The 24,990-nt window shown below is 49.5% G+C and overlaps 1 protein-coding gene across 2 annotated transcripts; it reads left to right on the forward strand.

Annotated features, from left to right (window-relative positions):
- On the forward strand, positions 1–24,607 carry LOC307201702 (C-Jun-amino-terminal kinase-interacting protein 4-like). 2 transcript variants are annotated; one of them, XM_079951000.1, is made up of 27 exons: positions 1–972; positions 3,271–3,391; positions 5,789–5,859; positions 5,962–6,050; positions 7,151–7,238; positions 7,404–7,512; positions 8,067–8,154; positions 8,609–8,715; positions 8,915–8,966; positions 9,560–9,712; positions 11,165–11,213; positions 11,399–11,532; positions 13,030–13,083; positions 13,731–13,898; positions 14,645–14,762; positions 15,435–15,518; positions 16,294–16,347; positions 17,813–17,963; positions 18,888–19,038; positions 19,919–19,999; positions 20,414–20,481; positions 20,567–20,715; positions 21,254–21,425; positions 22,170–22,280; positions 22,787–22,906; positions 23,213–23,329; positions 23,465–24,607. In XM_079951000.1, exons 1-27 carry the CDS (start codon positions 673–675, stop codon positions 23,563–23,565), a joined length of 3,060 nt encoding a protein of 1,019 aa, XP_079807126.1. In that variant the 5' UTR covers positions 1–672; the 3' UTR covers positions 23,566–24,607. The 2 variants fall into 2 exon arrangements, with proteins under 2 accessions (XP_079807126.1, XP_079807127.1); XM_079951001.1 differs by having other exon boundaries at positions 11,402–11,532.
- Positions 24,608–24,990: the final 383 nt, after the last annotated feature.

Raw genomic sequence — 24,990 nt, forward strand, 5'->3', positions numbered from 1 at the left:
CTCCGCCTCTCTCCCCTCTTGGAAAGTGACATGAAGTTAGGATCGCAGCTGTCGACGGCGCCGGGCGGAGGATTCGAGGTTCCCTGTGCGCGGGGTGGGGAGGCGTAAGGAAGGGGAGCCCAAAACTCGCGGCAGGAATCGAGAGATTCCCCCCCTCTCGATCCCTCGGTACGGGGGGTGGGAGGGAAAAGCAGGACTCCTGGGTTTCTAGGCAGTGTGGATCCTAGTGGTTAGAGCACAGAGGCTGGAAGTCAAAGTCCTGGCAGAGGGAAATGGGCATATTGAGACAGGGTGTAAGGGGAGTGCTGCCTAGTGGCTATAGCAAGGGGGTTGTATATGCGTGCATGTGCCTGGCGCTGGAAGGGAGTTAGGGTGTAACTGGGTGGATAGATTTGGGGGGGGGGGGTAGATAATCCTGTGTACTCTAGAGAAAATTCAGGGACAGGAAAAATCGGGTCCTGGTTGCTCAGAGAGAGCGCTGAGTAGTATCAGTAGTAGCTTAGAACAGTGGCTGGACTCCTGGGTTCTGGGATCAGGGAGCCGAAGTGGGGCAAGAGATTTTGTGCTTAATAAAGTGGGATCTGGTGGGTTAGAGGAGGAGGAGGATCAAGGAGCCAGGAAACCCCTGGGGTGTCTGGAGGCTGGAGAGGGCAGTGGTTAGAGCAGGTTACGATGGATGACCCTGAGGAGATATTTGGAGGAGATGGAGACCCCAACCCTGCTCCTTATGAGGAGCTGGTGTCTGCAATGGCTGGCGGATTGTATGGGGAACTGGAGCGGCTTGTAGGGGCCCATGGGCCTGGTGCGGTTTCAGGACTCCTGCCGCAACTGGTTTCTGTCCTGGAGTCGCTGCAAGGGGCTTGTGGGCAAGTGCGAGAGCGGGACCAGGCGCTGGAACGCTTGCGGGATGACCGGCTGCGGCTGCTGGAGCAGTATGAGCGGGAGCGATCTGGGCGCAAGCGGGCAGAGGAGGTTGGTATCGCTTTCTTTCTATTTGTTTTGCTACCACTATTATTTTAAAATGTTTGTTTAGGCTGTGTACACCCTATACAGTGGTCCCTCAGGTTAAGTACTTAATTCGTTCCAGAGGTCCGTACTTAACCTGAAACTGTTCTTAACCTGAAGTACCACTTTAGCTAATGGGGCCTCTTGCTGCCGCCGCGCCGCCGGAGCATGATTTCTGTTCTCATCCTGAAGCAAAGTTCTTAAACTGAAGCACTATTTCTGGGTTAGCGAAGTCTGTAACCTGAAGCATATGTAACCCGAGGTACCACTGTACATTTAATGCGCATTCCAGGCCCCCCCCCAAACACTGGGAACTGTAGTTTGTTAAGAATACCGGGAACTGTAGCTCTGTGGTGGGTAAACTACAGTTCCCAGGAGTCTTTGGGGGGGGGGAGATGCTTTAAATATATGGTGTGTATGCAGCCTTAGTCTCGGCTGTGTGTTGCGCAGGTCAGAGATGGGTGACAGTCTCGGGCCAAAGGTTTTACAACACTGGTTGGCAACTACCAGATTTGGCTGCCACACCAATCTGAGCCAAAACACGGTGAGTGAAGGCGGGGGTCATATTCCCTCCCTTCTCACGCTTGGCAAATCTGGTATTAGTTTCTCCAATATCCTACTTGACCAGGCTGGTGCTTTTTAGCAGACAGCACTTTTGCTACAGAACTAGCAGCAACGGAGAGGGATTTTCTCTCTGTATGGTGCCACTCTTGTGAATGTACTTTTCTCTAGAGGTCTTGGTGTTATATGGAACCAAGAAACATCCAGTTAACAGAAATAGAAAGTAATAATGTAGGCTCAAGTTGCAAGCAGGGGAGGATGGCAGTTTCTGTCCCCGGTTGCTAATCCCCGGCATCCGCTAATGGAAGGGCAATTGTATTATGAAACTGAAAGTGTTCTTCTGTATAACACAGGCAGTAGGTACCAATGGGCCCCATCCTATACAGTATATATTTTTTATCATTGTTTATGTGAGCTGCCATTGCAGTATCTTGTGGCAAGGCATTCCATGGGCTGGTTATAGTTGCTATCAGGAAGTACTTATCGTATTTTTCGCTCTATAAGACGCACCAGACCACAAGACGCACCTAGTTTTTGGAGGAGGAAAACAAGAAAAAAAAATATTCCGAATCTCAGAAGCCAGAACAGCAAGAGGGATCGCTGCGCAGTGAAAGCAGCAATCCCTCTTGCTGTTCTGGCTTCTGGAATAGCTGCGCAGCCTGCATTTGCTCCATAAGACGCGCACACATTTCCCCTTACTTTTTAGGAGGGAAAAAGTGAGTCTTATAGAGCAAAAAATACGGTATTTTGCTTCTTCTTAAGCTTGTGGCCTGTCAGTTTCAGGGGATGCCCCTGAGCTTTCATGCTCTAATAGAGAAGGAACAAGAGGAAATTATTCATCCTTTCTGCATCAGTTAAGATTGTACATTACCACCACCTTTCCATTTAGCCTCTGCAAAGTGTCAAAGTATTACCGGTTTGCAAGCTTTCTTGATAAGGAAAATTGTGCCTTCCGTCTATTTCATTCTGAGTGTAAGGAATGGGTGCATTGCAGGGGTCTGATGATTCTTAGGGTCTCCCTCCCCACGCTACAATTCTACGACTCTATGAGCTCAACTGCCCAGTTTAGCATGTTGAGACTAGGAATGGATAGCACAGGGCTGATGAAGCTGCCGATGAAAGAGACCTAAGGCTGTATATACACACACAACACATTCAAAGCAAACCCCCCCCCCCAATAAAGAATAATGGAAACTGCTTTCTTAAGGGTGCTGGGAATTGTAGGGACGTGGGTGGCGCTGTGGGTCAAACCACAGAGCCTAGGACTTGCCAATCAGAAGGTTGGCGGTTCGAATCCCCGCGACGGGGTGAGCTCCTGTTGCTCGGTCCCTGCTCCTGCCAACCTAGCAGTTCGAAAGAACGTCAAAGTGCAAGTAGATAAATAGGTACCGCTCCGGCGGGAAGGTAAACGGCGTTTCTGTGCGCTGCTCTGGTTCGCCAGAAGTGGCTTAGTCATGCTGGCCACATGACCCGGAAGCTGTACGCCGGCTCCCTCGGCCAATAAAGCGAGATGAGCGCCACAACCCCAGAGTTGGTCACGACTGAACTTAACGGTCAGGGGTCCCTTTACCTTTAAGGGGTAAACTACAATTCCTGGAATTCTTTTACACAGCCCTCTATGGGTTTGGGAGAAAGTGCTGGGACTGGGGGTGGGTGGGAGAGGTTGTTGGGATCTTCTGGACTCTCGGGGTTCTCTTCCTGCAGAGGTTTATGGAGCTGGAGGACGCGATGGAGCAGGAGCGCAAGGCGCATGCAGTGGCGGTGAGCCGGCTGGAGGGCCAGAGCCGTGCCCTGGAAGGGAAAGCACGCAGCTACGCAGACCAGGGTGAGAGGGGCGGGTTCCTTCGCATCCTAGGCCTTTAAAATCAGAAGTGCTGAATCTTCTCCCCTGCAGATTGTTTGAAGAACCTGCGTTTGATACGGACACTCTAAGAAATTATCTCTCTTCCTGGGAGGAAGCCAGTTCGCCAGGCCAGACAAAATGTGGCCTTGGATGAATTCTGTTTCCCCATTTTCCCGCAGACAGGATGGCTTCCGCGCCCACCCATGCCCCTCCCACAGACAGGCATGCCCTATCCTGCATCCTCCCATCTTTTCCCCACTCTCCTTTTTGGAAGTTCTGGCTAGGCTGGTCTATCGAGTTTGCTGAGATTGGGGTGTGAGGCAGCGGGGAGCAGAACAACCTCATCGTATATCTTTTGGGCTCTTTGCAAAATGGGGCAACTGTTGGTCACAATTGCGATTGTTTCCAGCATATGTTTGTGTGTGCGCACACACATATATGTCTGGCTCTCTTTAGTTTCAGGTGGGGGGGGGGAATACAATGTGGGACATGATGGAGGATTATAAAATTATGCAAGAAGCAGAGAAAAGAGAGGGAGGTGTTATATTTTTTCCACTCCCATAACATTAGGATTGGCAATGCTCCACATAAACCGCTGGGCAGCAGATGTAGGGTAGACAGAAGGAAATACTATTTCAAACAATGCATCATTAAATCATGGAACTCCCTGCCACCAAATGAGGCTGTAGCCACCAGTCTAGGTGGTTTATTTTTTTTAAAAAGGAATTAGACAAATTCACAGGTAGGGATAGTACCTGTCCATATCTGAGTGTCTTAGGCTGCAGTCCTGCACACAGTTACTTGGGAATAAATCCCATTGAGCTCAGTGGGGTTTGATTCCAAGTAAACACATACGGGATCAGGGCTTGTAGGTGCTATAGCAAATGCTGAGACAAAACTATATGTGACTTTAGGTGCATCTTTTGTGCAGGTTTTATAAACTGGCAAATTATGTCAGTTTCAATAATCTCATAATTCATAGAGTCTGATAAGATTTGGAGAGCGAATGTATTCCTTTCTTTAGAACCACTGAAGGGAAGGGATTTTCCTGTTCTGAAGCTGAGATTTGCTGGTGGTGGGAGGCAGGGGAATTTCTCATTGACACGAACAGAAATACCCCTTGCAAATACCAGCTTCAAAAGAGAGATTTTTCTCAGCACTGCAGCAGGCGAGGAAAAGGTTAAATTCCTTCTCCACATCTTCTCTACTCAGCATCACAGGGCATATTCCCATGCTAACACCCATAAGGTTACACATCACCTGTTCTATTTCTTTCAAAGGGTCTTAGTTATAATTACCTCATGTTGGATTTTGCCCTCCAACCAGCAGCTCTCAGTTGCTTTGCAGAGTCCGCAACCTAATTCTGTGACCTGCTATTATCTAGACTGGGTTATATTTAATGATGCTCTTAGACCCTGACCACATACCACCCAGGGCTGACTGTTACCACTAGCTCTGAAGAGCTAATTTTATATCCCTTGCCAGTGATCCATTCCACAACCACCAGCATCACTTTTATCAGGGCTGCTTCTCTTTTAGCTTAATTATGCCCACCTATTCACAAGTCGTCATAAAAAACTTATGCTCAGTGCTGTTAAAAAGGTCCCAGCCCAATACACATAATGACATTTTTTGCATCCAGACAGGATTATTTCCCCCTCATCCTTTTAAAAAAGAAAAAAAGAATTGTATACCCCATCAAAGTGTATCTCTAACAAAATTCTCCATGCCCTCACAAAATAAAAATGTGGGTAACATTGCATTTATTGGGACTTATTTTCTGGTAAGTATCAGATTGCAGCATCAGTGTTCTTTGTGTGAATCTAAGACATTAGGATATTCTTACCCATGAGGCTTGAATCTTTTCTTATTATTATTCATTTGGCCTATTTTGCCACTGCAAAGCTTGCATTGAGTAGAATCTGCTCAATGCAAATTTGTCTTTATTTAAAGATGGATTTTTCTGGCCCTTTCATTAGGCAGAATGAAGAAACTGCCTTGGGCTATAGATGCTCAGGAGCAGCCTGTGGTTATTTCTCTTGAGCCTCCAGCCATTCCCTTCTGTTGCCACATGGGATTTCCTGGGCCCCCATGTCTGTTATTGATTCTACTGCCAGTCCAGTTGGCTGCAGTACATGGATCTGGGAGGGGGACGCCATCTTGTCCTTCGCCTCAGGCAGCAAAATGTCTTGAGCCGGCCCTGCCTACTCTCTTTCCTGCTTTCACTGTACACAACACAAATAGCGCACAAGATGCATTTTTAGCACCGTTTTGAAAATGCCCTTAAGACTAATGTAAAACTGGTTTAGGTTTCTTGTATGTACATCAAAATCACACCACCATGCCTCCCTGCCCCCCCCCCCCGCTCTCTCTTCACAGTGGCGGGTCTGGAAGAACAAAAATCTTCACTCCTAAAGGAGCTTTCAACTCTCAGCCAGAGCCACACAAAGGTACCGTCAGCCTGCAGCTGCCATCCCTCATTTGCTCTTTTCTTTTCTCCACTCTTAAGCCAAGCTAGGCCACAATCTCATTTTGTCTTCTGCCTTTTACAGATTGTGCAAAACTACAAGGAATTGAAATCGCAGAGGGTGGCGTTGGCTGCTACAAGTCAAGCTGGATCTCTGACTACAGAAACGAAAAGGTTTGGAAGAGGAAGCCGGCCTGTGGGGTGGCAGCGGGGTTTGTGTGTGTCAGGGGTTCACTTAGGTGCCACCAATAATGATATTTTTGCCCAAGCTGCTGAGGTTGTGGAGTGTGCTCTATGGCCAGTTGCTGTGCTCTCCAGCTTCTTCTGTTCCTTACCACAGCAGCTGTCAAACCACAAACTGTTTTCACTCATTTCATGAGGAAAGGTAGAAGTCATTTTTGGTTACCTAGCAACAGCCGGGCCTACTGCAAGTACCACATCTGGATTAAGGCAGGAATGGATGGGACTCCGGCCGGCAATCCACCAAGGGCTGCGTGTGACAGAATAGTTAGTTGGGGTGGCGCTGGGGTTCAAATTTAATCTCCCCCTGCCCCAAGGCAAAGAAAGGTTGATAAGGTCAAGCTGCTCCAAGGCAAACCTGGTGGAAATGGGGTGGGGTGTGGGGCCACGGGCGAGGAAACATGAACCCTTTCTCCAATTGTCTTCAGGGGTTTCTTGGAAGAAGAGGGCCTTTTTAGTGGTGGTGCCCCCATTACAGAATTCCATCACTCCTCAGAAATGCCTGGCTCAAATATAGTACCACATGATACTTTTTGAATGTTGGCCATAGGCCTTGGTGAAACGCACGTTTTTGATTCAGGAGGTACTGGGTTCTGTTCCCGGCATTTTTAGGTATGCCAGGAAAGAAGAGTCCTGTCTGAGAGCTGCTGCCAGTCAGTGCAGGCACTTCTGAGCAAGGACCAATGGACTGCTCTGGCTCTGCAAGGCAGCTAACGAGATCCCCACGTTTCAAGCTTTTGACAACAATGGAACTCTACTGGCTATCTTCCGACATTTTTTGTAGTGATTTCTTTTTAATTTCTGTGTAATGTTGGTGATTGGCTTTGGCAGCCACATTGAAGGCTTTATTATGTGTTGAGGCAGGGAAGAAAGGTGAGTAAGAATCCTTTTGAGAGAAGGAGACGTTGAAGGGGTCAAAGGCAAGATGCAGGAGGTTACAGGCATGCCTTTTCCGAGGCAGCCGATCAGCCAGCCATGTACAGTAACAAGGAAATAAAAATAGATATTTCTCTCTCCCTCCTCCCCCTGCTCAGGTTGAAGCCCCCACCAATCCAGGCACCCCCAAAGTTCCTCCCAAGCACCTCGGACCCTGGGTCTCCTGAATTGCCTCATTCCCCTGGGGTAAGTGGCTTGGTGTTGTGGGGCTCAAGCCCCTGAACTGTTCTTTGGCCCTTGGCAAACAGCAGCAGTGGTGGACGGGGAGGCTGGAGGGGGAAGCAGAGGCATTAAGAGGAGCCAGGAATGAATGGTCTTTTATGTTCTCCCCACCACCACCCGTCTCTTCAGAAGCCTGCAGAGCTTCGAGAGCTGCCCAGCACAGAGAAGGCTCCGCAGAGGGACACAGAAAGAAACAATTTCCCCTTGGCACAAGAAATGGTGCAGCCAGAACAGGATGGTATGAAGGGGGAGCCTCTGTTTCGTCTTGGTGTGGCTAAGCCAGGGAAAATAACTTGAGGAGGGTATGGGGGGGCAGTGAGTGTGGGTGTGGCCAAGGAAAAGCCCCGAGGGCCAAGTGGAGAGGACTGGTGGGCCATATTTGGCCTCTGGGCCTCAGGTTCTCTGCTGCAGCCTAATGAGTTAGTAGCGTGCCGGTTCTTGAGTTGTGCTATATATTTTGCATTTTTACTGGGCTTTTGTTCCTTGTAAGCTGGGCCTCTTCCACACCCCTGCCAGAGTCGTTTCCACCACTGCCAGCATTTAGATTTTAAGCTCTTGTGGGGCAGGGACCTGCCTGACCCTCTTTATTCTTATAACAACAGGAATTTTCTCTGCATGCAGGCAACAAAATGCCAGATAGGCCCTTGCCCAAAGGAGCAATGCTTTTCTTGTTTTTCTAGATTATTTTCAGTAGGGAAAGGGACTGTGTAGAGGTTAACAAACAAGGGATAATAATCTAGAAAAAATAATGTGCTTTGCGTTTGCGCCCCCAAAACCTTCTTCTCTTGTCAGCCTCTCCCACTCTGCAGCGGCGCTTGGACTTGGATGATCTCCTGAGCTCCACTCCAGAACTGGGACTGGAGCAAAAGCAGCCAAGCAGGTAAGAGGGATGTGTCTACTTATTAAGCCTCTGAGCAGAAAGCGCAGGTGGGCAGAGCCTGAGTGGTCTGAGCTTGAACATGGATGCTCCTTCACTGGAGTGAAGAAACAGCTAGGCTTTTCTTTCCTGTGTCCTCCGACCACAGCATGCCCACACTGTCCTCTAATCCTCCATTGTCCCATCTATTCCCTCCCCACTTCCCCACAGGTGTTTTAATTTCGGGAGAGTTAGCTCTTCTGGTTATCCTGCTCACTCCTTTGAAGGGCCGCACATCCCTGAGCTTGGCAAACGAGGCTGAGGAGGACTTCTCTGTGTTCATTGTCTCCTTAGAAAAAAAAAAGTCCCGCCCCTGGTTTCTGTCTACTGTGACGTCAGATGTGGGTGTGTGTTGTTGCCAGGTTAGGAGCGGGTGGGTACTCCTGTCTGTCTATTTGTCTGTCTGTCTGTCTCTCAGCCCCCTGAGTAACACCCTCGAGCGCAACACGGTGTCCCTTTTCGCCGAGGTCTCGGGCCTCAGTCCTGAACTCCTCAGCGATATGGACGGCGGTGCCGATTTGCAGGGTAGGTGAAACTCCCCCCTCCCCCCCACCCCTCTCTGCCTCCTTCTCCTGCCTGGGACCTTGTTCCTTTCCTAGCTCCCCCCACACCCCAATTTTAATCCAGAAAACCTGCCTCCTGTAGTTCCCCAGCCTGTGGGGAGTTAAGGTTTCTACCTGTGTCCTAGTAGCTCAGCAGTGTCCATGCTTGACCATCTTTTCAGGGGATGCCTTGGAAACCCTGGTGGCAGAAAACACTCAGCTACAGGAGGCACGGTAAGAGCGACCAGCCTAAAGCGATAATGTTTGTTTGTTTGTTTATTTTGATTTATGAATCTCCTTTTACGTGTGTGCCAAGGCGCCTTACAAACCAGCTGAAAATAATTATAAAAACAGTACAAAAATGCCCCCAACAACTCAAGGTAGGTGTTCGTTTTGTATTGTTTCTGAAACCTAAGGCAGAGACATTTTGCATCCAGCTGGAAAAGCTTGCCAAAAGAAAACGAAAAAGCGCATTCATTTGGTTCCAGAAAGTGCAGATAGGAGCAGCTTCTGATCTCTTTGGAAGTTGAGGGAGAAACTCTCCTACAGAATGCAGTGACCCTACTAAGGGATAAAGCCACCTCTCAATTTACCTGGTCCTGAACTGTCTATGGGTCTTTATATATCTTGATGGGAGCTGGAGCTTCTTAGAAAGGAAGGTCCTTGTCAAGGGTGCTTGGCAGGCAGAGAAATGGGCCAAGGCCTGGCCTGCTTCTCTCCGCTGGCCCGCCTGCTTTCCCTCTTGGATCAGGCCTTCCACCTCTTCCTGGGCCATTGCAGCCAGTCCCAGGCTGAAGTCTTGCTGTTCCTCATGGTCCCACCTCCAGGACTGCTCTGGATACAGCCCGCCGCCATCTTATCGCCCGCGTAGAGGAGCTCACCGAAGAGCGCGAGTCGTTACGGGCGGAGCGTGAAGGAACACTGGGGGCCCTGAGCCGCTGCCAAGCCCAGCTGAAGGAGGCTGAGCTGGAACTGATCAGGTAAGGCCTTGTAAACTGCCCTCCCTGGCGTTTGGCAGCCATCTTGATTCCACCACCTGCTGTCTGCGCTGGCAAAGAAGGGAGAGGGGCACCTCAAAATTAGTAGTACACAGGAACAACTCCTCCCCGGCAAAGTCACCAAGGCAATGCAGACAAATCCCAATGTGTTTTGAGTTAGCCATTCTTTCAGAGGTCACATGCCTGTCCCCCCCCCCTTATCCTCACAACAACCTTGTGAGGTAGGTTAGACCGTGTGTGTGTGTGTGTGTGAGAGAGAGAGAGAGAGAGAGATAGAATTTATGGTCCAATTTCAACCAGTAAGCTTTGTGGCTGAGTGGGGATTTGATCCTGATCCTACCCAGCACTCTGGACATTGCCGTTCACTCGTGGTCTCTAACAAAAAGCATCATTTATGAAATCATTATATGCTGCTTTATGAGAGCCAAATCCTAAGAGTTGTAAATGCTCTAACCCAATACACATCTAATGTAGGAAAATACAGTCCAGTTTTCTTCATGCAGGTTGTGTTATATGCTTTAACAGCCTGTGTTGTTTGTATTCTTAGGATTATATTGTAGTGTCTTTATCCTGATGCTGTGAAGCAGTGTGTTCCCAAACTTGGGTCTTCAGCTCTTGTTGGACTACAACTCCCATCATCTCTAGCTAGCAGGACCAGGGATGATGGGAATTGTAGTTCAAAAACAGCTGAAGAAACACTGCTGTTAAGTAGTTACAGTAAGCTACAATAATAAGAGCATCTGACAGCAACAATAACTATAGCAATACTGCTAATAATGATTAATAATAATATAATTAAGGTAGTCTATGTATTTGTGTGTTTCTCCCTAAGCACTTGAGACAAACCCGAATCTTTCTACACTAGCCTATTCCTCTGAACAAGTGCAGCTGAGCTCAAGAAGTGCTAGGGCTTTATTGGAATTACTTAACAAATCATTGTGTACCTATCAGGCGTTGGTTACTGCAGCCTAACCATTGTTTGGCATGCATTAAAAGAACTCTCTCTGTGTGTGTGTGTGTGTGTGTGTGTGTGTGTGTGTGTGTGTGTGTCTTCTGCTGTGCATGTATTGAGCTGGTCAGAGGATAAGGCTATCAACAATCACTAGCCACAATGGCTATGCTCTGCCTCTACTTCTGAATGCCAGTTTCTGGAAACTGCCAGGTGTCTGTGTGTGTGTGTGTGTGTGGAGATTGCTGTTGTGCTCAGCTTCCCACCCAGTTGGCCACTGCGAGAACAGGATATGGGACCATATGGGCCATTATCCTGAGCCGGCAAGCTTTTCCTATGTTCTTATGTGTGACCAACAACATGAGAATTTATTAGAAGGGAAGATGGAATCCCCTCTCCCTGAGTGAGACACTGGCCTACAATTAATTATTTTAAAAAATAAACGAGTGAGCCCAAATTTCAGTCGTTTGTCTTTCTCTTTCCAGGATACGGCAGGAGTTTCAGGAATCGAGACGTTCTAGTGAGGACGGGGAGGTAACCAGAGCACCTTCTGCAAGGATGTTGTGACAGGGCTGGAGGGGGCCAGCTTTCCCTTGAAGGCTGAGCGATGGGGGTGCAGAAAGGGTCTTCTACAGGGCTGTAACTAGACAGGGGTGGGGGTCAGATTTATGGGAGTGGCATTTGTGTGCCTTTGAGGCAGGATCTGCCCTCTTCCTCAGCAGGCTGAAGGAGGCCTGTCCCGGCCTCAGCGGTTCACCCGGGCCGAGATGGCTCGTGTGGTGATGGAGCGCAACCTCTATAAGGAGAGGCTGATGGAGCTGCAGGAAGCTGTTCGGCGCACGGAGCTGCTAAGGTCAGTGGCGCCGAGGTTTACGGCTTGGGGCTGGGGGGGGGAGGCAGATAGGTCTGTGACCCCATAACCTAACTTATGACTCCGTGTGACAGGCCGCCCTCTCCCTCAGCTTGACGTGAGGTTGGATTTGCCCCGCTGAGCCGTTTTCTTTTTGAATTGTCTGAAAGCAGCTCAATGACTGTGAGCCTTGTTGGAGCTTGTCATGTGGCACCAGGGGCATGGTGGGAAGTCGAAATCCCTCCCCCAACCCTCCTTGCTTTGCTCTAGCAGCAGAGCAGTGAGAGGCTTCTCTTCCTTTCTGGCGATCCTTCCTCAAATACCAGGGAGTTAGGACTGGAGAAGAAGAGAGAGGACTCTCTTCCTGCTGCCAATGCAGCAGTAAGTACAGTGGTACCTCGGGTTACAGACACTTCAGGTTACAGACTCCACTAACCCAGAAATATTACCTCGGGTTAAGAACTTTGCTTCAGGACGAGAACAGAAATCGTGCTCTGGCGGCGCAGCAGCAGCAGGGGGCCCCATTAGCTAAAGTGGTTCTTCAGGTTAAGAATAGTTTCAGGTTAAGAACGGACCTCCGGAGCGAATTAAGTACTTAACCTGAGGTACCACTGTAATGGAACTAGTACTTCTGAGGGGTCTCAATGCTCACCCTTAATTTTGGAGGTGAGCAGTGACTATTTTTCTAGAAAAAGAGGAGCCGGAACTCACCATGAACGCCTGCCTTGTTCTCTTAGAATGGCAATGGCACCCACCTGAGAGGTGCCGGAACTCAGTTCCTGTGAGTTCCAGTTTTAAAAAAAGCCCTGGAGGTGAGAAGGACGAGTCACGGAGGCTTGTGTTGTGAGACAGGGAATTAGGAGACTCAGCAGCATCACAAATGACACCATATTATCCATTAAGTCCCACCCCACTACTGCTAGCAGAGTATTTTCCCTCTCGGGAGAAGCCAGCAACTGCAAGCAACCTGCTCATTCCATTCCCTAGGAACCAGGAATGGGGAATCTGTGTCCCTCCATATGTTGTTGAACTTGGCTCCCATCAGCCCCAAGGCTAATGCTCAGAGATGATGGAAGCTGTGATCCATTGGTGTTCAGAGGACCAGAGGTTCCATATCCTAATCCTTGAAGCTGCTCAGGACAATCAATCACTCTGTGGCTGCCCAGCCAATAATTATTTTCCCATAGTACAAACTGGGCGGGAGGGAAGCGGGTCAGAACGGAGACCGGGAGAGAATTGGCTTATAGAAATACACTTTAGAGAGGTGAGATTTAAATGGAGGATTATAGACTCAAAACACAGGTTTGTCACTCCGACAAGAGGAGGCAAATGGCTTTTAGGTGTAGCAAGTGAAGGGCTGCCCTGAGTATTAAAAGAGGATCAGGGAGCCAGTTGTGCTTTGGGTTGCCTGTTTCCCCTTTTTCCAGCCTTGAACTAATGGCTAACGGAGGGAGTCACTGCATGGTGGCAGCCTTAAAGCAATTGTTTCTCTCTTCTCAGGGCTTCGCGGGAGGAACAAGCTGTTCAGATGAAAAAATCCTCTTTCTGGAAAATGTAGGTGCCGTCTAAGATCTGCCCCGAAGCTGCAGCTGTGCATACTCTGCCTTGACAAACTCTGCTTTGACATTTGATATTGGGCATATAACTTAGCATCCTGAGAAATTTCTTTCTTTCTTAGCAAGACGATGTTATGGCTGTATGGATTAGTTTGAAAGCGTGCAAGGGAGCAATGCCTAGTGAAGTCTGCTAGTTGGTAGATGCTGGGCATAATGGCTGTGTTCTGTCTCCACTGTCAGAGGCAGTTGCTGGGAATCACTAGTGGGGAGAGTGGCTGTTGCACTTAACTCCTGCTTGCAAGCTTCCCATAGACATCCAGTTGGCCATTGTGAGAACAGGATGCTGGACTAGATGCGCCACTGACCTGATCCATCAGAGCTCTCCTTATGTCCTTGTGAGAGAACCTTCCTTGCCATTCATAGCAATGGCCCTGCCTTGGACCAAAGTCAAACAGAACTCTGCAAGCAAACAATCTGTGGGCTCCTTTTAGTCTGGTTCTGACAGATCAGAGTTCCATCATTCTTGGTGCAAAAACCCCTTTTCTTTCTGTCGAATTTTGATTTATTTTTCAGAACCGAGTACTGACAGTCCCCCCTGCCACTCCCTCCTCATTTCCCTGAACGCATTGTATTTTCCTCCTGCAGTTTCGATCGCTTATTTAGCCCCTCGGACTCCCCAGAGAGGGCTCCTGCATCCCCACTGCCACCCGGGAGGGCCCGGTCCAGCCCCAGCGGCCGCAATGAATTGGGAAGGAATGGGGGGCAGCTGTCTCCAGCCTTGAGATACATCCCACGAGCTACCTCGCCGAACGAGTAAGTTGTGTGGCAGTTGCTTGGCAGGGGGAGAGGTAGGAGCCAGAGAGTGCATAAGCTGATTTTGCAATCCCATCATCGGCACATCTTGGGGACCTGCTGGTCCCTTTATATGGAGTTGGGCTGCTAGTGGATCCATCTAGTCCAGCACAGGCTGACAGCAGCTCCCTGATGCCAGGTTAGACCATTAGTTTGTCCAGCTCAGTATTATCTCCTCCAGGCATGGGGAACCCTTTGGCCCTCCAGATGTTGCCAAACTACAGCAATCATCACCCCTGGCCATTGGCCATACATATGGGGCCTGATGGGAGTTGTAGTTCAGCAGCATCTGGAGGGCCAACGGGTTCCCATGCCCGGTCTACTCTGACTGGCAACAACCCTCCCGAGTCTTGGGCAGAGATGTTGCCCAACCCCAATACCTTAGATCCCTTTTATTAAGTGGAGACGCCCTGGCTTGAACCCTGGAGCCTTCTGCTTATAGAGTGTGCCTGGTGGGCTCACTCTACATAAAATGAAGAGGCTTTATATGGAGTCGGGCTGCTAATTGGATCCATCCAGCCCAGCAGAGGCCGACAGCAGCTCTTCAGGGTCTGCGGCAAAAGTCTGCTTTGGGCAGCAATTGCATGCAGACCCATCTGGGTAAATCCAGCTGAAACCTGAGCATTTCCCCTGGTTGCAGCTGGACGCAGGGTTGTCACTGGAAGCGCTCTGCTGCCCCCTACTATATCTGGCTTTTATATCCGCAGAGCCGACGCCTCCCCTCAGCAGAAACGGAGAGAGCTGTACCGTGAGATCCGCTCCCACATCTGGCAGGAGCATGGTCGGGCGCAGATCCATGGGTGGAGCCAGCCGCCTGCGCTCCAGGTGAGCATTCTAGCAGGGACAGCAAGGTCTCATGCATCCAGGTACCTGACCCTATGGAAATCCCATGCCAAGGGCTAGGTCCTCAAGTACTGTCTTTTTAAACCAGGGCAGGAAAAATGTAGATGCAGCATTTTGTGTGTGTGTGTTTGTTTTATCATACCAGACAGTGTGCAACCATTTCCCCGCATTTGACAATGGAGTGATGGTCTAAAATTTAAAAATAACAATCGCCATCAGCATTGGCATCCTGCCGGCTCCTGAAGACACACCTGTATGGGCAATCATTTCCCAGAACTAAACTCCTGATGTTGTTGTTTGAACTGTTTTTTCATTGTTAGGCTTTCGATTGTTCATTTGTTTTTATTGTATATTTTTGATTAAGGATGTTTTACTGCCCCCAATGGATCTGTTGTTGGGTATTTTAATTCACTCACTGATTTTCATAGTTGTGAACTGCTTAGAAACCGTTTTTGGCATATAACAAATGAACAAATTCCATCTGGGAAGTGGGGCCCACTGAATTTGGCCCTATTGAGTCACCCAACAGGGTGGTGCTTTAGACTATACATTTGCCTTGTTCCATCCCAGTCATGAGATCGGACCTTAGTTTTGAACTGGCCACTCTTGCATCGAGTCTCCACACATTAAAATCCAGCCACCTTTTCTCTGCAGGGCTCTGAACCCCTTTCAGGGGCCTCCGACGTACCTGTGCTTGCACAATTACGGATGCTAGACCAGAAGGACCCCAATACAAAGGTAACAAAGCAGTGCGTTTCTAAATGCTGAATAGCTAGGGATTTTTTTCCCCTCCCCCTCCCCCTGAGTTGTTATTATTACTATTATTGCATTTGTATCCCATCTTTCTTCCAAGAAGCTCAAGGTGACATACATGCTTCTCCACCCGCCCCTATTTTATCCTTACAACAACCCTGCGAGGTAGCTAATGGCTGAGGGACAGTGAGTGGCCCAAGGTCACCCTGTGGATTTCATGTGGTTGAGTGGGGATTTGAACCCTGGTCTCCCAGTGGCACTCTAACCACTGAACCACTGAATTGAAATCTGAGGCCACTCTAGGAAAATGGTGTGGTTTTCCTGCTGTAAAGTGCTAAAAGGGGGTTAATTTGTGTAGGTGTAGGTGTAGGAGTAAGGGTGGCTGAGTTCAGAGCAGGGACTCATCCAGAGAGGTAGCAGGCAGCCTCCTCTGAGGACAGGGTACTCAGCTGCATGTCTGCTTTGGGAGTGATTCACGTGATCCAGTGGCATTGGCATCAGCTGAGTTATCAGTCCCTCTGAAGGGTGAGTGGAAGGAGACCAAACCCTGCAGAGACTCTGGGCAGTTCCTGTGTGGGCAAGTACAGTGGCAGGCTCAGAAAAAGCTTAAGGCTTATTAAAGTGGCACATTTGCAGTTCCTGTGGCAAAGGTTTCTGGCTGCAATTGGGAAGGGTGGGGTGTCATTCTTGTATGGAAAGCGGCTTCTTTTACCAGGGGTCAGCAGATCTCAATGTTGTGCCTGCCTCTCTCTCATTGTAGCTCTGGTGTGCTGCAGCATCAGTTGGCGCTGAGACTCAAGAAGAAGCAGAAACCGTAAGTATCGTCATCATCACCACCATCTTCACCATTATTGGTTTTACTCTTGCTTAAGAATTCTCACTTAAGCTCCTTCCCTTTTCAGGTTTGTGTGTGTGTGTGTGTGTGTGTGTGTGTGTGTTTGTGTTGTTTTGGTGTGTGTGAAGTGAAAACTGCTCATTTAGGCTCACTTTCAGTTCAGAGAGCAGGACACGGGTGGCGCTGTGGTCTAAACCACTGAGCCTCTTGGGCTTACCTATCAGAAGGTCGGTGGTTCGAAACCCTGCGACAGGGTGAGCTCCTGTTGCTCAGTCCCTGCTCCTGCCAACCTAGCAGTTCGAAAGCATACCAGTGCAAGTAGATAAATAGCTACCGCTCCAGTGGGAAGTTACACGGCATTACCGTGCACTGCTCTGGTTTCGGTGCTCCATTGTGCCAGAAGTGGCTTAGTTATGCTAGCCACATGACCCAGAAAAACTGTCTGCGGACAGACGTCGGCTCCCTCGGCCTGAAAAAGAGATGAGCGCCGCAACCCCAGAGTTGTCTGCAACTGGACTTAACTGTCGGAGGTCCTTTACCTTTTTACCTTTTTTCAGTTTAGAGAGATGTTTGTCTCCTGCAGCAAGAGTCTTTTAGCACTTTAAAGACTAACAAATTTATTATGACATGAGCTTTTGTGGACTCGAGGCCACTTCATCAGATGTGTAAAGTGGCAAGTATATAGATTGCCATTCAAGAATTACAGTCGGTGATCATTGGAGCTTAAATATATACTAAATAGGCACATTTTTATGGCAGCAAGTTGATGATAATGGGCTGGGATTATTGCATTAATGCATTTAGAGGGGCAGGGAACCATTAGCAAGAAAGAAGTAGTGACTGGAACAGATATCCAGCACTGGTAACACATGAGAAATGATGTGTATCCCCTTCAATAAGTTAGTGGTTTTTCCTCTGACTTTTCTCAGCATTTTGTTTTTGTTCTGATGCTGTTTTCAATTTATTTCATGTTTTCATTGTTGTTATAACCACGCACACATAAAATTGTAAGACACTTCAGCGGCTTGTTTTGTTCTGTTTTTGTACTTTATATATTGGCAAAAAAGCTGTGGTTGCAGTTTGGTGTTCTTAACTCAGCCATTCTATGATGCCCCTTCAGATTTAAGTCCAGAAACATTCCTTGCCCACCCACATGCTTAACCTGCTGCCGTGCATGGAGAACATGAACACAGGATAGAAAGGGAGTGGGGAGGAAGGAGACACACTTCCCCAGGTTGTGTAAATGTCATTGCCTGGCTGCCTGGAAAGCCTAGGCATGTGGGTGTTTGTCAGCTGAAGGGACAAAATGGGCACAAAGGCTGAAGTTTAGGGATTGCCAAGGGTATGTTTGTGTGTGTGCATGCATGCATGGCAGCATAAAAGGGAGGGAGGCTGGTCGAGGCCCACAATGTCTTGCTGATCCCTCCGGTTCTTTCTCTTCCAGGGCACCTCTCATCACTGCTCTCGGCTGTGGGTGGCCTCAGGGACCCACTCTGCAAGCGAAGTGACTCTATTTGATGCCCAGAACCCAAACCAGCTCCTGGAACATTTCGTGCTGCCTGGAGTTCACGTCCTCTCCATTGCATGCGTACCTGGTCAGTGCAAGGAAGGAGAATCTATCATTTTATACTGTCTCTTAATACACACACATGCACACTTAGGTTCTTAGGCCGATTGGCTTGTTCTTTAGTCCTGTGCTTGTTTCTGCCTTTTGGTTCTCATTGCTGTCTTGTTTCATGGCTCCTGATACCCTCGCAACCCAGCCCTGGCAATGACTCTTGTCTCTCAGGCTGCTCCTACATGTGCAGCTCCCTCCTTGAGATTTGCACCTGGTTCCACCTCTACCGCATCTCAAAACACACCTTTTCCACTTGGCCCTTGACTTCATCCTATTATTCCTAGCTGTAGCCAAGCTTCAAGTACACAAAACTTCCTCAACTTTACACATTTTAGACTGCAAGCACCATAGATTTTGGACTGAAGTTTTGTGTCCATTGAGATTTTATAGCATGGGTGGGTAAACTTTGGCCTGGTGGAGGGCAAAACCTGCCCTTCCAGGGAATCCCATTTGGCTTTTTTCCAAAACCACATCCATCTCTCAATCAACTGATATCACTACGATGGGTGGGCGACATCAGCTGACGGGTGTGGGCAGGGCTCAACCCTGTATTGTCTGCACCCACCAGTTCCCTAAAGGTACCAGGGATACACAAGATAAAGCAGCAGAATTTAAGCAACCTCTCACTCAACAGCTGATGAGTGGAGACTTCAGTCCTGCTTGGTACAGCTTTATTGGTTAGTATCTCCCCGCAATCCTACAGGCCAACCTTGAGAGCTGGGCAGGACTCCTCCAGATGATTGGCAGGTTGATAGGCTATGTGCAGCCAGATAAAGATTTCACCTGCTGTGCCAAAAAGGTTCTCCCCAGCCCTGCCTTGTAGGACTCCTAAGCAGGGACTCCAGCTGTTTCTGTGCTCCCTGAGGAAGGCCACTTTGTCTTCTCCGTTCTTCCTCCATAGGCCTCGCTGTGCCTGGTGGCGAGAGTCCCGAGCGAGAGCCAGAGATCCTCGAAGACCCCCTGGCGCCCGGATCCGACAGCGAGGATGAAGTGCTGGAGATGGAGGCGGTTGGCACAGAGCCCACCGTGTGGTTTGGCACCCAGGAGGGCTGGTAATTGACACCCAGCAAGGTTGAAGGGGGAAGAAATGGGAGGTGGGGGTAAACCCCCATTCCTGAATGGATTGCCATTGTTGAGCTTCTCTGGCCAACCTCTGCCTCTTCCTGCTCCCACCAACTCCAACCACCAGGAACAGCATCCTGTCCTTTTGCTGCTGCTGCTGCCACCATCGCTTCGGCTGCCATATTTGACAATCCCATGGGCTTCCACCAGGTTTATTTACACTGAGGGTGCCCAGCATCCTCAGGAGATACAACAGTTGGAACTGAAATGCTGGTGGCTGATGAGAGCAGTTAATAATAATAATAATAATAATAATAATAATAATAATAATAATAATAATAATTTATTTGTACCCTGCCCATCTGGCTGGGTTTCCCCAGCCACTCTGGGCAGCTTCCAACAAAGATTAAAAATAGAGCAAAATGTCACACTTTAAAAACTTCCCTGAACAGGGCTGCCTTCAGATGTTTTCTAAATGTCAGGTAGTTGTTGTTCTCTTTGACATCTGATGGGAGGGCGTTCCACAGGGAGGGTGCCACTACTGAGAAGGCCCTCTGCCTGGTTCCCTGTAGCTTTGCTTCTCACAGTGAGGGAACCGCCAGAAGGCCCTTGACGCTGGACCTCAATGTCCGGGCAGAAGGATGGGGGTGGAGACGCTCCTTAGGTATACTGGACCAAGGCCGTTTAGGGCCTTAAAGGTCAACACCAACACTTTGAATTGTGCTCGGAAACGTACTGGGAGCCACTGTAGGTCTTTCAAGGGAGGGATGGGGGAGCAGGCCTGGAGCTGTGCTGGGGGTTGGGCTGGTCATCAGGAGGGCTCAGGGGGTGTCCCCTCGGGAGGCTGACCGCATCTTTTCCCCCCTGTAGCATCTATATTCACTCCGCCAAGACTGATTGGCGCCGCTGCCAGGGCAAAGTGCAGCTGAAGGATGCCGTCCACTGTATTGTGTGAGTATGCGGACTTCCATCACTCTCTCTGAATGCTGTGGAGCCCCACTGCCTACCCCTCATGGATGTCGCCTGCCTTCCCATGCTGGTGCTGTTGCGACTTTCCTTAGTTTTAGGCCCCCATCTACGCTAAAGCAATGTCACATCGTTGTAAGCAGCCATAGTTTCCCCCCTAAGCTTAAGGGTGCTGAGAGGAAGCTAAAGTTCCCAGAGTTCCCTGGGAAGAGGGACTGACAGTTCAACCACTCTGGGAACTGTGAAGGATCTGTGAGGGGAATAGGCCGTCTCCTAACAAGTCTCAACATCCTCAACAAGCTACACTTCCCAAGATTCTCTGGGGGAAGCCATGGCTGTTTAAAGTGGTATGATACAGTGCAGTGCAGATGAGGCCTTACTCTGCTGTTTTTGTCTCAGCCACACCCAGGGCCGTGTAGCAGCTGCTCTAGGGGACGGATCTCTGGCCATTTTCCACCGAGACACAGGTACGTCCTGCTCCTTTCATTCCTCTCTGCCCTGCCTTCCCCACAGCTCAGGTCCGCGGTTTCACCTAATCCCTGTCTTCCTCAGTCCGGAACTGGGACCTGCGCTCCCCACGCCTGCTTGACTTGGGGCGGCCACGGCGCTCCATTCGTTGTGCCATCCCCGTGCTTGACCGGCTCTGGTGTGGATATGGGAACAGAGTCTATGTGCTGGATCCTCGCACTGCTCGCATCCAGGTGAGTGTGCCCCTCAGGCAGCTTGAGGCAGTGGCTGAAACCCATGGAGACTTACATAGCTGGTTTTATGGTGTAAAAACGGTAGTTTGAAATGGCCAGGATCATTCTGTGTATCAGTGTTAGAACAGTATCGCTACAAGAACTAGCCGGTGAATTCATTTTGGCTGTTCTCTTTTTTAAAAAAAATTGTTTTTATTGGGATTTTAGGACAAATGCAAGAAGCAAAAACATATAAACTCTACAGAGTGGGAAAAAAGAAACTGAACAAAGAATTGAAACATAGGACAGATAAAACTGTGAAATTAATTGGAACAAGCCTGTCAGGCAAAAGTCCCAACACATTACAAAAGTCTGGAATTTTGGCCATTCCTATTGAAATAGGTAGATCCCGAGGAACAACTGCTGGCTGGCACAACTTGGAGAAGTGTTGAGATCCAAGATCTAGACGTAATGTTGTGGATGTGGGTCTGGGGACAGGGTCTTGAATCCAGGCTGCCTGTTGCAACCCACTTTCTCTTCCTCCTCCTCCTCCCCCCAGAGGTACTTTGAGGTGACTTCACACCCTGAAAGCCAAGTGCGGCACATGGCAGCCACCGGCAACGGCATCTGGGTCTCGGTTCGACTGGAGTCCACCCTGCGCCTCCTCCATGCCGAGACTGGCCAGCCGCTGCAGGAAGTGGAGCTGGGGCCCTACGTCAGCCGCATGCTTGGTGAGTGTCAACGGCTGCCATGACTTGGGGGCTTTGGGTGGGACTCTGAGCAGAATGGGGAGACAGTGCAGGATCCAGGAAGGAGTTGGCAAGGCAAAGCTGTTGGATTAGCCACAAACAAGCCTTGGCAGAGAAGAGCAAAGAAGCAGACTGCAGGGAGAACGTCCAGGACAGGAGGGTTTTTTGAGGGCAGGAAGCTTTTAATAGAAAGTTCCCAACCAGTTGTGGCTTGAGAGGGGCATCCTGCTGCTTCCTCCTGTGCATCAGTATCTGGGCTGGGTCATGGGCAGTAGTCCGAGGTGAGTCAGGAGCTGGGAACCAGCCATTAGTCCCAAGGGGGACCAAAGAGGAAGGCTGTGTCTATTTTACCATTTACTCCGGTTCTAGTGCACTCCCACCACAGTAGTCGTGTGCAAGTGACAAAAGCAAGCCAGAAGTCAGCGCCAAAGAATCACCAAGGATACAGAAACAGGCCAGAGTGCAGGCAGACCTTGGAACAGGAAGGCCTCACATGCTTCTTCCTGCCTGGGAGGAGCCAATGGCCAGCCCTGGGCTTTGGGGGAGCCTCACTGTGAAGCTGCCACTTGCAGTGCAGTGGCTCACCAAATGGGAGATCAGATGGCCATCTGCTTTCGTTGGGATGCCTGCATTGCAGGGGGCTGGACTAGGATCCAGGTACCCTAGTTTTGAATCTCTTGCCTGTTTAATGGAAAATTCCTCGTCTTTTCCCTCCTCACTCTCCAGGGCCGAACAGTCTTAGTTTAGCCATGAACATCTCAGCACTTGGCGCTTTTGGGAAACGGCTGTGGGTTGGCACCTCTGGCGGCACCATCATTTCGCTGCCCGTCATCTCAGGTGAGCACCTGTGTGTGTGGGGGGGAGAGAGAGAGAGAGAGAGGGAGGGAGGGAGGGAGGGGGACAGCAAGTGCAGCTGCAAGTGTATACAGTGGTGCCCCGCAAGATGAACGCCTCGCAAGACGGAAAACCCGCTAGACGAAAGGGTTTTCCGTTTTGGAGGCGCTTCGCAAAACGAATTTCCCTATGGGCTTGCTTTGCAAGACGAAAATGTCTTGCGAGTTCCTGTGGGTTTTTTCCCCTTTTCCCCCCCCCTTTTCCTAAGCCGCTAAGCCGCTTATCAGCTGATCCGCTGATAAGCTGCTTAACAGCTGATCGCTAAAAGCCGCTAAACCGCTAATAGCGCTAATCTGCTAAGCTGTCAATGGGCTTGCTTTGCAAGACGAAAAAACCGCTATACGAAGAGCCTCACGGAACAGATTAATTTCGTCTTGCGAGGCACCACTGTACATAGCACAGCTCCCTGGTGGCTATTTCTGTGAATTTTCTCTCTTGGTTTCTCATAGAATTTGCTGGGAGCTCGGAAACATCTTCTCCCACTGGCATCCCTTACTGTGCCCTGGAGCAAGCCCAGATCAGCTACCATGCGCACCGCGATGCTGTTCGCTTCTTTGTCTCAGTCCCAGGTAACCAGCACGGAGGAATCGATGCCTATTCCTTGGTTCTTTGGGGGAAATAGAATTCAGTGGCTTAAAAGAACTTAAGAGCATGGAATCCAAAGCTGCTGCCACCGCCATTCTTTATATAATGCCAATGATGTGCAGTTTATAGAGTATTAGAGGACAGATCCTCACCCCAAGGAACTTACAATAGTCCAAATGGGATGTTACTGGAGCAAGGATCACTGTAGCCAGACTTTCGCTGTCCACAAGAGGAGAATGGTGGATGTATAAATGCAAACTTCAGCTCTGTCTGTTCTTTGCTTACTTTAGGGTGTATGAACCCATCCTCTTCTGAGAGCACCAAGGAATCGCACGGCCAAGAGGCACCAAGCAAACCTTGCAGCTTGGTGCTAAGTGGAGGGGAGGGGTATATCAACTTCCGGATAGGTAAGCATCTTACTTTACAGGTGTGAGGGAATGACGTGGGAACAGGATATGGGCATCCAGCCCCATTATCCCAGCACCAGGTACAATGTCTTCTCTGACTCCTTTTGGCCCTCTGTTTTTTTCCTCCTTACCCAGGCGATGACACTGACGACCGCTACGGCGACCTGCTCCTCCCGAACCCACGCTTACGCCGAGCCGAGCGAAGCCACCTCATTGTCTGGCAGGTGCAGGCCTGAGGCTCTGGTGATGGGCACAGTCATTACTTCAGGGTGGTGTTGCACAGCTCCAGCCTAGGAGGGAATTGCACCATGGACAGATAAGATGCTGGTGGTTGTGGGCTTCCCATCTCTCTCTCCTGCCCTCTTTCCCCACGTGTTTAACCCTCTGGTGTCTGAGGGTTGGGGCAATGACTTTTTGCAATGTTCTCAGGCCGAGGATTGTAGCAGAAGCCATCTGGATGCCAGGATCTGTTTTTTGTGAATCTGCACGGTGAGGGGATCTGCAACGGGTGGCTCCTTGCTCCCAACCCCTTTCTAAATAAGCACTTCCACTGCTAAGGAATTAGAGCACTGTGCTGCTTTGCAGTAAGTCAACCTGCTCTGATACGGACTACACCCCTCTCGAATCCTGCTGTGTTCATGCCTCCCTGGGTTATACAGCACCAGCAACTTCCCTCTTAGTGGCCAGGTGGTTGGGAGCCAGAATGCAGCTACCTGGGTCATGTAGAAGGGAAGAGGCCTCTGTTACCAGTTGGGAATAAAGGAAGCAGATCTGGTGAGTTAGAGCACACAAGGCCAAGAACCAGGACTCCTGGGTTTATCTGGAAAAGGAGCAGCATCCAAGCGCATTGGAGCTACAACCACCACCACCATCCCGTCCTCCTTTCACGTGTGATTCCTTGATGCACTTTTTATTCTACGGGTTGAGACATGAGGAGAAGACATGGGAAATCTTGAACTACAGGCATGGATTTGTTGAAGGCTGTGAGGCAGCACTACTCAGAGAGGCCTGAAGGGGGAGCTCTCTCCCTGCTGTGCTGCCTTTGATCTGGAAGCGGAATATTGATTGAATTGATTCCCGGTGCTATTGAGCTGACCAGATCCTGGCTGCAGTTTTGGAGTGATGCTAGGGCCGGCCGGGACACACAGCTCACTGTTAAGTTTCTCAGGGTTGCTGTTCCTTGTTTGTCTGTCTCACCCAAGGGTGAGGGTCTCTGGCGGCCTCTCAGGGTCTATTTCTGTGGGTTGGTTTCTAATAAAGCTTTAATTATTATTATTACTATCATCATCGTCGTCATCATCATTGTCATCAGGTCATCCTCTTGTTTGCACACAAACTGGATTTAGGGTCTTTGTTGGCTTCTCCCACCACAAGTTCCCCATCTGTTGTAAAAGGTGTCCTACTCTCACACACACCTTTTTGTGTGTGCATCTGCTCCTTTCTCAATAGATGTTCAGACATTACTAAAATGAGGGCTTTCCTTCCTACGGGATGACCAGAAACACAACTCACATAGTAGAACCAGCAAAGGGCATGGACATCGACACTGATAAAACCAGCATGACTTTTAGCAGGCGAGTCCTACAGAGAAACAGGAGGGTTGCGATAATCGCAACTACCGCCATTAAGCACCGACAAGGCCTCAAAGTGCATCACTGACA

The sequence above is a fragment of the Podarcis cretensis genome (assembly GCF_951804945.1).
Source record: "Podarcis cretensis genome assembly, chromosome: 13".
In the NCBI taxonomy this organism is placed as follows: domain Eukaryota; kingdom Metazoa; phylum Chordata; class Lepidosauria; order Squamata; family Lacertidae; genus Podarcis; species Podarcis cretensis.